The sequence below is a fragment of the Benincasa hispida genome, chromosome 11 (assembly GCF_009727055.1).
Source record: "Benincasa hispida cultivar B227 chromosome 11, ASM972705v1, whole genome shotgun sequence".
Lineage (NCBI taxonomy): Eukaryota > Viridiplantae > Streptophyta > Magnoliopsida > Cucurbitales > Cucurbitaceae > Benincasa > Benincasa hispida.
Window position 1 is genome coordinate 2,795,105 of NC_052359.1, and position 12,138 is coordinate 2,807,242.

The 12,138-nt window shown below is 33.3% G+C and overlaps 1 protein-coding gene and 3 non-coding genes across 9 annotated transcripts; 1 reads left to right on the forward strand and 3 right to left on the reverse strand.

The window, feature by feature from the left end:
• The first annotated feature begins 997 nt into the window (after positions 1-997).
• On the forward strand, positions 998-7,692 carry LOC120090505 (type I inositol polyphosphate 5-phosphatase 2). Of its 6 annotated transcripts, XM_039048215.1 has the most exons (13): positions 998-1,088; positions 1,218-1,266; positions 1,366-1,453; positions 2,396-2,493; positions 2,599-2,752; positions 2,844-2,936; positions 3,456-3,540; positions 3,629-3,733; positions 5,102-5,930; positions 6,180-6,364; positions 6,694-6,802; positions 7,020-7,168; positions 7,345-7,692. In XM_039048215.1, exons 4-13 carry the CDS (start codon positions 2,464-2,466, stop codon positions 7,565-7,567), a joined length of 1,962 nt encoding a protein of 653 aa, XP_038904143.1. In that variant the 5' UTR covers positions 998-1,088; positions 1,218-1,266; positions 1,366-1,453; positions 2,396-2,463; the 3' UTR covers positions 7,568-7,692. The 6 variants fall into 6 exon arrangements, with proteins under 6 accessions (XP_038904143.1, XP_038904144.1, XP_038904145.1 ...); XM_039048216.1 differs by lacking the exon at positions 998-1,088 and having other exon boundaries at positions 1,108-1,266; XM_039048217.1 differs by lacking the exons at positions 998-1,088; positions 1,218-1,266; positions 1,366-1,453 and adding an exon at positions 2,265-2,283.
• Positions 7,693-9,525: 1,833 nt separating this feature from the next.
• Positions 9,526-9,621, reverse strand: LOC120092277. Its single transcript, XR_005485986.1, has one exon. It is a non-coding gene; the product is annotated as a small nucleolar RNA Z101 (small nucleolar RNA).
• A 106-nt stretch (positions 9,622-9,727) lies between these two features.
• Positions 9,728-9,814, reverse strand: LOC120092282. The gene has a single exon (XR_005485991.1). It is a non-coding gene; the product is annotated as a small nucleolar RNA snoR14 (small nucleolar RNA).
• Positions 9,815-9,917: 103 nt separating this feature from the next.
• LOC120092280 lies at positions 9,918-10,010 on the reverse strand. Its single transcript, XR_005485989.1, has one exon. It is a non-coding gene; the product is annotated as a small nucleolar RNA U61 (small nucleolar RNA).
• Between the last annotated feature and the right edge of the window lie 2,128 nt (positions 10,011-12,138).

The following is a 12,138-nucleotide window of genomic DNA, read 5'->3' on the forward strand; positions in this document are numbered from 1 at the left end:
TTAAACTATCAAAAGTTTGAATCGCCACTTTTACATGGTATTAAACTAAAAAAATGGACAATAAGATAGAACTGAGGTTAGAAAAATAAGTAACTTTCCATATGTGATTAAATTACAAAATCACATATGTACTTTTTACCCTATTTAAAATAGATTTCTACAAAGAAAATCCATCCAATTATTTTTTTTTTGTCTTCTTCTTTGATCATAAGAGTACTATCAATCAATCAACGAGATACTTTTAAGTTCAGCAATTAAGAGCATAATCAAACGATCTACTTTTGTAATTATAATCATTGTCTTATCCACTAAGCTATGTTCGATAATTTTTTTTGTTTCAACTTTGTGACTCGTATGTATGTATTCATCATATTACTTCGAGATTTTTAAGAAAATAGTAACTAAATTCAAATCTCATGAATTAAGGTCGTGTTTACCACAACTAAAACGTAATCCATCTATGGTAAAGCAAAAAGCAAGTCCAATTGATTACATCTGTTATTGTTTACCTACGTTTCATAATCATAATAAAATGTGGGACTCACCTTCAAATATGTGATGATCTTAGTAGACAGTCATGGCATAGACAAATGTCATTATAATGTTACCTTTATTTTTACCCAAGTAATGATGATAAAAAACAATCCAATTATGTTTGCGATTCAGACTAATCTATCAATAAAATTTTATTATACTATTTTTTATTACAATTTGGTAAATGTAGTCTAAGAATACATTTACTAATAGATTTGAGAAAGAGAATGATGCTAAAACTAGTATGAGCTACCTTTAAAGTTGTCCCTTCCGTACCACCAAAATAAAAAATAATCTGGTTCCTCCACTGCTGAACAAGGCCCCCGAAATTGGCCCACTTACTTCCAACAACGATCATGGCCATTACTGTACTTAATTCAAGCTCTCACTCAACCCCATCTCCTTTTTTCTTCTTTATTATTCTAATTGCATGGCCAAGATTCTCTCTTCTTGTCATCATCTTCTTCCCAACACTCCTGAATTCAATACCCAAAATCAGAGAAACTTTTGGGCTTCTCTCAGTCACACATAGTGCGCTCTGAGTCTAATATCTGGTGGGGTCTTCAATTCTCTATTTCTTCATTGATGTTCTTGGTTGGCCTACAAATCGGCCTAACTATTTGATTAAAATAAACCCATATGCTTTGAAGTTGATTTGGGAGTCTCGGATTTTGCTGTTACAGGAAATTAACTTCGGCCGTCATGTCGCTAATTGGGTCTACAGCTGTAATTGTGAGATTAATGTTGTTTTTTTAAAAAAAAAAAAATTATATCAGAACTGATTAGTTCTTTTTGTTTGACTTGGATTTTATATTTTGATGTCCATTCAAGGCCGAAGCTTCCCTTGGTGTTATGTTTGTTTTTGTGTCATTGCCAACTTTGCCTCAGGTGGGCTCACTGCAAATCTTGGCATCGATTGGTATGCAAATTTAATTTATTCTTTATATGGTAATGGCAGTGTGTCTTAATCTGTCTTTGCGTCTGGCATTTTGGGTTAATGTGGTCTGATCTATATGGGTGTTTGGTTTGTGGTGGGGTTACTCTGATATTGTTGGGTGTCCATCATATGGAGCTTTAGATTTGAGAAAAAGAAAAGAAAAGAAAAGAAAAAGATAAAAGAGGGAGAGGAAATTTGGCTTACAGAGCATTCCCAGTTCAGTTTTCTTGATTCTTCTTTTTGTTATTGATGGAGTAGTTTGATTTGAAAGTGGGTAATTTTCTTTTCTTTCTTCTTCTTCTTCCTTTTTTTTAACACAGTGAGTTTTGTAGATGAAATTTTGAAGTATTTTTGGTTAGTGAAAAGAATACCCTATTCAACTTTCTTCATCATTAACTGGATTGATTTGTCTTTTTATGATTTCAACAGTTTGATTTTGGTGTTATTACTTTCTTATGGGAATTTTCTACTTTTGAAAAGGGAAAAAAAAAACATATTTCTTTGTTTAGACGGTGGTTTATCTTGACTGTAGCATGAATTACTTTAAGTGCTGCATATTTCTTATAATGAAAAAGATTATATTTTATTTTAATGGATCTCGCTTTCAGTTTGTTTACTTTTCAATATAACTATGTTTTTTTTTTTTTTTTTTTTTTTTTTTTTACAATATAAAATAATATGGAACAATATGGACGTGTGGGGAAGGACCATCGATCATAATTCGTCTTTGTACAAGTTGGGTTTGTGGATGGCTTCTACGCATTCTGTCCTTTCCTGTTTGGTCCCAATTTGGCTTTTCTTCCATATAAATGGTGTCATTGAAGTCTACCATAAACCTGGTTTTGTAGTTGTCTTGATTTCTGACAAGCCACATATTAAACTATTGGCTTCCCAGAAATTGACATTGAATTTCTGTTGCTGCAGCGTTTTAAGCATTTCATCACTGCGAATCTAAGGATCTATCTTCTGCTGAATAGTTTCAAGCAAAGGCTATGCGAACGAGGAGAGGAAAACGCTCCGAGGTATGCTTTGACAAACTCATGTACTTTCACTTTTTGAACAGTTTGTGTTGATCAAGGATTGTAACTTATTTCATCACTTAATTTCCATCTTGCAATTCTTTTCAGGCTTTTTGGCCTTCCATCGTGATGAAGAAATGGTTGAATATCAAGCCCAAGGTGTATGATTTTAGCGAGGATGAAGTTGATACTGAAACTGAGAGCGAAGATGATGGTGTGTGTCACAGGATCATTGCTCTAGGGGCCAAGCCAACAGTAGCATGTCTTTGTTATTACCAAAATTGTCTATTTTTCATTTTGTTTTCTTGGATTTCACCATTTATTTTTTTTTGCTTTTCACAATTTCCTTTCAGTTTGCTCTCTCAAGAATGAAAGAACGCATAATCAAGAGGATCGTACTTGTAGGACACAAAGGAACTTGTCTACATGTTCAAGTCGAATTTCTGGTACTACCTACCTCCATGTCAGTATTTTGATGTTTTTAGTTAGGAATAACCCACTTCTTCTATTAGTTTAGTATTTGAAAATAATCCTATCTCATCCTCACCATTTACATCCTGGCACTGGATTCACCTCCTTTTATCCCCTAGCCGTGAGGATCATGTTCTAATTAAGCTGGAATTGGCCTAATATTTCTGAACTCTTGACTGTGGATCGAATATTGGCAATGCTCATTCTGTTCTTTTCTACCCTCTAGCTCTAGAGGGCATTTTAGCTAGGAGTATATTGGCCAAAGTTCATTATGCATTGAATACTGTGTATGGGCTTGTTTTTTAAGCTTTCATGACATACATGGAACAGATTATGGTATGAAAGGTGAAATGACTTCATTTAATCGAAGGATCTTTTGAGGATTTGTTTTAACGTGCATTTTTATGTCAAGATTTTTATATCTGTTGAACTATTTCCTTTTTCTTATGTTGCAGCGGTTTAAAAGTTAATTATTACTTATTTTAATGATCCAGACGTTCCTAGTGGTTACCAGTCAAGACACAGGCGAGGGAAATCTGAAACTCTTCGAGTTCAGTACATAAACACAAAAGATCTAAGGTTTAGCTGTGAACTACTACTATTTGATTCATGATCCCGGAGATGTTACTTTGATTCCCACTGATTTTTGGAAATATGGTTTCTGTAGGGTAACAATAGCTACATGGAATGTTGCAGGAAGAATTCCAAATGAAGACCTTGAGATAAGTGAGTGGCTATGTACAGAAGAACCAGGAGATATTTATATTATAGGGTGAGAGAAGATCCCCATTCTCATATTTCCAAATTCCAATAGTTCATATCTTGTGAGTTACTAAAGTGGATAATTTTGCCGAATATGCTTTGCTGCTATGGGTTATCTTCTGTATGTGCATGCATTTATCTCAGTTTTTCTTAAGATCATCCAAGTTACGTCATGTCTATTTCTTTTGGATGAATTATAAATTTGGTCCCTATGGTTTAAACTAAAATAGGATTTAGGCCCTATGATTTGAAAAGTTAGAATAAGTCCTTATAGATAAAACCTCCTTAGATAGTACTGGTGGTATCATCACAGGGACTATTTATGTGGGTTTTATCAAACTATAGTGGCTAAATTATAACTTTCTCTAAATCATTAGGAACAAATTTACAATTTAACCATTTCTATATGTTAGAGTTAGATGATATCTATCTAGAAGATCTGGAGTTGAGACATCTGAGCAAAGGAACTTCAGAAATGTCTCTAATAATGTACATTAATGGATTCTTAGGAATTCGATTTTGGCTTTTAAGAAACTTTGAACGTAAGGTTACTTCCTTTAAGGATTTAAGGACTTCTTGTACCAAGTTTTGCATAGTCTGTCTTTTGATTCAAATACCAAGAGGAACATAGACATGCCTATTCTTTGGGATCTTTGGTCGTAAAGAAATTATAGAAGTTTCAATATGAGGCAAGAGAAAACTCTTACTTTTGGGATCTGATGCGTCAAGTGTATTATGGCTTCCTTTTGGAATTCTTCATCCAAATAGTCCTTTTATAATCACTCTCCCCATATTATCACTATTCATTGGAATGTCAATGCATAATCTCTTTGATGAGAAGATGTCATATCTTTTCTTCTTCTGTAATTATTTTCTTTTAATGAAAGATTTGTTGCACGTCAACAACTAGTTTTACTTCTAGGTGCAGGGTACCTTACCTTTGAACCTTTTGAGAGGAGGGAACTCTTTATTGTGACTAATTTTTTTTTTTCACTCCACTCAACATCTTACATCCATTAGGGAGAGGATAGGAGGAAAGGGGTATATCTATTTTCCAGATCAATTTGTGGCGAATCTATAAGCTTTACTGAGGAATTAGTTGATGAACCTAATTGTAGATGTAGAACAATGACGAATAGGTTAGTTCTTAAGAATTGGAAGTAATGAAAGATTGGAGAGTCGAGCTCTTTGAAGAAATTTTTGCAGTCCAGCATCTATCCTTGTAGAATTGGTTAACTCTTTTATTGGCATTAAATGCGCCAGACCCTACTATATTCCATCAGTGTTTAGGCCCATGTTTCTTTCCTGTATGCACTATTCGTTATCATCCATTCTGTTGTTGATAAAATCTTGTCAAATTTGATGCTTATGCCTGCAGTTTCCAAGAAGTTGTCCCTTTAAATGCGGGGAATGTGCTAGGAGCAGAGGATAACAAACCAATTCCTAAATGGGAGGCAATCATTCGAAGAACTCTGAACAAGTCTTCTAAACCTGAGAACAAACAGAAGAGCTATAGCGCCCCACCCTCTCCTGTATTGAGGACTTCATCTGTAGCTGATATACTTGCAGATGAGGTTAATGATGAACAGTTAATACTAATAGACGATGAATTTTCTGGGAATGGTTGTTTTGAATTGGATCAGCATCCCCTTAACAAATTAAACCTCGTGAACTCAAATTTGCGGTTAAGTAGAATCTATGGCATTGACTGTGACCAAAGATTAGACTGGCCTGAACATTCATTAGATGCAACCCCTCAAGTTGTCTCTTCTAATTCAAAATTGCGGAGAGTAGTTAGCAGTTCTGCTAGAATTGGCTTCCAGTGCTTGGAGAATCCTCTAATATTCCCTCCGCAGAGTTTTTCTATAAACGGAAATGGGTTGAAAAGGACATTCTGTAGTTCTGGAAATTTGATATCAGCCTGGAAGGCGCCACAAGACACTTCAGAAATCCTGGACTCCCTTTCTGATGTATCTGACATTTCTGTTGAAGAAGAAGATATTTTCCCAGAAGAACTTATAGAACAAGAAGTTAATGAGGATCCAACAGAGAGCACTAAAGCTTATCCGAAATATGTGAGAATTGTCAGCAAGCAGATGGTAGGAATATATGTGTCGGTTTGGGTGCGTAAGAGATTAAGGAGACATGTTAACAATTTGAAAGTTTCTCCAGTTGGAGTTGGTCTTATGGGCTACATGGGAAACAAGGTAATACTTTTCTACATTGCTAAGTTGCCATTTCTCAAGTGATAAAGTTTTCTGATATATTTTTCTAAATCCAATACTGCGTCTGAGTAAGTCCTTGATCGGAATACTTTAGACTCGATTAAATTTATATCCATCCCATCAAAGTAATGATAAGGAGCATACATTTTACTCATTAGGAAAACTTTAGACTTCACGCCATTAGAGTGTTGCTGTAGCGCGGCCTCATGTAATTTACAAATTCTGATGCAGGGGTCTGTTTCTGTCAGCATGTCTCTTTATCAGTCGCGGTTATGCTTTGTTTGTTCTCATTTGACCTCTGGTCAGAAGGATGGAGCAGAACACAAGCGTAATGCAGATGTGAACGAAATCATAAGACGAACATGTTTTTCATCCGTGTTTGATTCAGGACAGCCACAGACAATACCATCACATGAGTAAGCAGTCTTTGTGCATTCATAACTTGTGCATTTCACCATTGGTTATCAAAACTTAAAAAACAAAATTAATAGTCAATACTGTTTTCTTTTAAGACTCGAGTTGCATAGTATATTTAAAGAATGGAGAGTTCTTGAGTAATCTGTCTAAATGATTTTAGTTCATACCAACCGAGTATTTCAAGATTTATAAGACTGTATACTAACCGAGTATTTTGATTCTGCCTGGTTGCTTTCGGTTGGAGAATGATATCTATGGAATTCTCTCTTAATTCTATATGTCTATTATCCTTTGGAGTAAGATTGTGACCGAATGTTTTTTCGAGCAGTCAAATATTCTGGTTTGGTGATTTGAATTATCGCATGAATGCATCGGACTCGGATGTAAGGAAGCTTGTTGCTCAAAAAAAGTGGGAGGAACTCAGCAACTATGATCAGGTGACTAATTGCTGATTGACTACAAAATCCTATATAACTTGACCCAAATTTCAAAAGTTCTCGAGGAAGATGTCTCCAAGTAATAGAACATCTTGTATCTTCCCGGCTAATGACATCTGTTTGCTGTTTGTTTCGTTATTTTTTCTCTTTCTCCTCAGAAAAGATGAATAACTTAAGTTCTTGAATTAAGGAAAGTAACGGATGTATATTATGGCAGCTTATCAGAGAATTGCGCACGGGGCATGTCTTCGATGGATGGAAAGAAGGGATATTAGATTTCCCACCAACTTATAAATATGAATTCAACTCGGATAGATACGTCGGCGAAATTCCAAAAGAAGGAGAGAAGAGAAGGTCTCCAGCGTGGTAAGTTATTAGAACCCATTAGGCTACAAAATGGAGACACTTAACACTTATGTGACTCACATTCACAACCTTTGGACACAAACAATCACATTTGTGACATAGATTAGTTACTCAGACCCAATTCGATTAATCGAAACATCAGGTGAGAGTTTTGATTTTAACTGTAAACTCGACAGGTGTGATCGGATATTATGGCTGGGAAAAGGCATTAAACAAATGTGTTATAAGAATGCAGATATAAGGCTTTCAGATCATAGGCCAGTGAGTTCAATTTTCCAAGTTGAAGTTGAAGTGTTGGATCATAGGAAATTGCAAAGAGCTCTGAACTACACAAATACAGCTGCTATTCATCCTGAGATTTTTGCTGATGAAAATGGGGAGTATGATTTAGACTTCTAGCCTACCCAATTATATTCATAAGGTTATAATGATGGAAGATGTTTGTTCCCCTTCCTTACATATTCACATGGAAAATGTAGTAAAAAGTTGGAAATATAGTAAGAAACTTTGATCACTTTTAATGATTCACAGTTTCTCGACAGGGAAAAAAATGTTTCTCAAAAACTTATTTTTAGTTAAAACATTTTTTATAAAATAAAATAAATCGTTGAAAATACACTTTAAAATATTTTGAATAATTGTCAAACACTAACTTTTTAAAATGATTTATCTTTTAAATTAAACACAAAACACACTTAGCTTTATGAGATGAAAAATTTTCATTATGTTTGACAAAATATTTAATAGATAATTATACATGACCTATTGATTAAAATAGATCTATATAACATACCAAATATACAATATAACTTTTTTCTTAATTTCTGTTAGATTTTCCTACTTTCAATAAATGAGTGTCATGTAACATTTATTGGTAAATTTTCTTGTTGGTTAAATAACTTGATTTTGGTCCATTGTGGTAAATATACTTTCGGCTTGTACCATACTTTTAAAATTTTTATTTTAGTTATAATACTTTCAATTTGATTCCTAGACTCTAAAAAAAGTGATAATTTTACTCCCAGCCGAAGTGGTAAACCTTTTTTTGTCTTTTTTTCTTTTTCAACTTGTCGATTCAAAGTTTACACCAATTTCTTTTTCTTGTGTATAAAAGATTTGCAACAACTTTGTCTACTTTCAAAGTAGGTACTCGAAATAAATCGGTAGGAAGAGTAAAAAATTGTGAATAACAAATCTTTTACAAATACGAAACAGTTCCATTACATAAATAAAATTTACAAATCTTCCCCAAATTTACATATTGAACCTGCTCCATCTGCCTTTGGTTGAACACAATCAAGACACCTCTAATAAATATTTTAAATGATACATATTATATTCTAAAATGTGTGTAATTTAGATGCCTCTGTTAGTTCATGTGTCATATTTTCATCATCCTACACACCATGACCAATGACGCCTCTTCGCAAATTACCCGTAAATAATAACAATCTAATATTAGGACACATTGATGAGATATCAAAAAAGATTAGAAAATTTTGAGAAGAAATTTAGAGAATTTTTCAATTTTTTTTAGTTATTTATTTACGTATATAATTATTATATTATACTTTCTTCAAAATATTGTAATGACATACTCAGAGATCTTAAAAATATTTTATAAGAGAGAACAAATACATTACATCCTAAATCATATGAAATAAGTAAATCTTTTTCCTTCACTAATTTTTATCCAGGATTTTTTTCCTAATGAAATTTTAACGAAGTATAGAGGAGAATGTTATAAATATTTTCCGTCACTTTCCATACTATGTTAACCATGCGTCTTTACACAACATTAATATCCAAATCATTTCACCTCCTACTTGGATTTTGTAGACTTACCCCAAAAGATTGAAATTTTTTTGAAGAACTTGAAGAATCTTTCAATTTTTAGTTATTTTATTTATTTATTTATATATAATATATTATATGATTTCCATATCCTTAATTCTCATTGGGAATATCCTTTTAGATTTTAAAGTTTTTCAAAACCAATCATTTTCAAACTTACATAATTGTTTATATTAGTTCTATGTTAAAAAATAATGTAAACCTCTTACATTATTGATAACAAATTTCTTATCTGATATTATACAAGAATTATGTTTACAGTCGGGATTCATAATCAAGTTCCAAAGGCAATGGCTTCACAAAGTGATTATCAAGGGTATGGTCGATTCTATCTTCAAAGTTCAATGAGTTCTCAAAAACCAAAACCAAATTGAATGAGACCTGAAAATTTGAAACGCATATAATCAAAACAAGAACAAAGAAGGGAGTTTGAAAAAAAAAATTCAGACTGACAAGAATAGAGTAGAAATGAAATTGATAAAGATGTTGAGAGCAAATATAAAATTGGGCATCAGTTCTCCAAGGTGAAAATAGCATCAATGAAATGATTCAGACGCAAATTACCCATTTGATTACATGAGATTCATCATATGCCCAAAAAACAAATGAAAAAGAATTGCAAAACAAAACTGAATCTGAATAAGAACAATTAAATCATCAGATTGTTGAAGAATTGCAGAATTGAAAAAAAGAAGCGATTGAAAAGCGATCAGAACCTGTCGGGATTCATATAACATCACACTGTAAATTAGTCAGTGGATTGACAGACATGAATTTCTATCGTCACCTCGCATTTTCAATTCCAGAAATCAAAAAAGAAACGAACAAAAACAGCAAAAGAAATCGAGGAAAAATCATTCATGAACAAAATCAAATATAAAAACAAGAAAACAAGAAGCTCAGAACTTCTTAGAGGGATGTGTAGCCATCACCGACGACCACTGGAAAGAGGCCAGCTATGGCACCGAAAAGATCTTCATCATAGCTTCGCTGACAAAGCAAAACAAACGATTGAATAAAACAATTTCTCGAGAAGAAAACATAAAATTGAAAATGCGGCGGAAGAACAGGTAAGGAGAAAAAGGAAAACTCTAGGGCTCGTTGAATTAGGGTATGAGGAAATTTGAATTGATGGATAAAGGAGAGAAAGAGGGATATTTATAGACCGATCACCCCACTCCCAATAAGAAACCCTAATTCGTTTCCGAATTTAAAAATATTTCAATATATTATTTAAGATTGTAGACTGAATTGAGATAAGATGTCTGAAATTCATGTCTTTAGATACAGAGTTGAGTTGGATATTTAGTGCAGTTTTTTAACTCTAAATAATATGTTTTTACTATTTTTATTTTGTAGCTTTTTTATTCAGTAAATTACCCATCTTTATTGGAATAAAAATATATTACATTTTTTTCTTTTAATTGTTAAAACTTTTATTTCTTTCTTTTTTGGCAATAAACAACAATTAACCCACTGTAATGGGTTAAAACTTTTCTTTCTTTCTCTTTTGGGTAATGAACAACAATTAACCCATTACATTTTTGTGTAAATATGGTTAAATAAAATGAGAAATCAAAACTTTTTATTCCTAATTTTTTTCCCATGAATTTCATTATCATCTTTTTTCTTCTTCTTCATGTTGTTGCTCTATACTTTTACCACGTAATGATTTTTTTAATTAAATTTCTCTCATCATCTTAGCAGCCAATGAAATGTCACCACATTTCTTCAACAATTTTATTTTCAATTCCTCTAAATTTGAAGGATCATTAGAGAAAAAAAATCTCTATTTTTCACTAATTCTTGCTGGAAAATATTATAGGAAATCTTTTTTTCATTTTATGTTTTTATTTTCTTATATGTTACATACTTTTCGACTACATACTTACTTTTCGTCTAAATATTCTTAACACTCATTTGATATGTGAATTCAATTAAATAAAAATATTTTTTACAATCTTTTACCTAAAATATTGCACTTAATGTAGACAAAATAATTTTTTTTTATATATATAATCAACAACCTTACAACATACTTTAACAGTCATCGAGTCTTATAATAGTTGGAAGTGGTTGTTGAGGTCGATTATCAAAGATGTTTTCACTGGAGTTTGTAGTTGGAGGTGGTTGTTGGAGCCTGAAGTTGGTCACATGAAAGTGGTATTGGAGTTGGTTGTCGAAGTTCATCATCAGAGGTGGTTTTGAAATCCCGGTGTTCATCAGGCAAAGGTAGTCGTCGAAATTTATCATCAAAGATGATTTTTGCCAGAGATTGTAGTCAGAGGTGGCTGTCGGAGCCCATGAAGATGGTATTAGAGTTGGTTGTCGAAATTTATCGTTAGAGGTGGTTGTCGAAGCCCCAAGTGGGTTGTTGAAGTTGCTTGTTCAAAGGTGGTCATTGAAGGTGTTTTTCATTGGAGTTTGTAGTCGGATGTGGTTGCCAGAGCCTATGCAGGTGGTTGTCAGAGTTGGTCATCGATGTTTGTTGTCAAAGCCTGAAATTGGTCATTGGAGTTGGTAGCGCGAAGGTGGTCACCGGAGTGGAGTCAATGGAGGTGGTTGTCGAAGTTTGAAATTGGTTGTCAGAGTTGGTCGCACGAATGTTGTCGAAGCCCGAGGTTGGTCACCGAATGTTGCCAAAGCTCGGATTTGGTCGTTGCAACTGTCATCGGAGGTGGTTGTCGAAGCCCAGATTTCGTCGTCGGAGTTATCATTGGAGGTGGTTGTCGGAGCCCAGAGTTAGTTCCCGAATGTGACAGGGACCGATGGGTGAAGCCATTGAAAATATTGGAAGAAGGGAAAGTTGGGGTGAGTCGTAAAATATATCAACTCAACTCCACCAACATTTAAAGTTGGTGGGATAAACAATGGGTTGGTATATTATACAAACTCAACTCATGTTGGTGTGCCAAACACCCCCTAAATAATATGCTTTTATGATTAGTATTTTTGTTTTGAAACCTTTTTATTCAATAATTCTACCCATCTTTATTTGAATAAAATATAGATTGCAATTTTTTAATTTTAATTTTTAGAACTTTTCTTTCTTTTTTCCTTTCTTTTTTTTTTTTTTAGAGACAATGAACAACAATTAACCCATTACATTTCTTGTA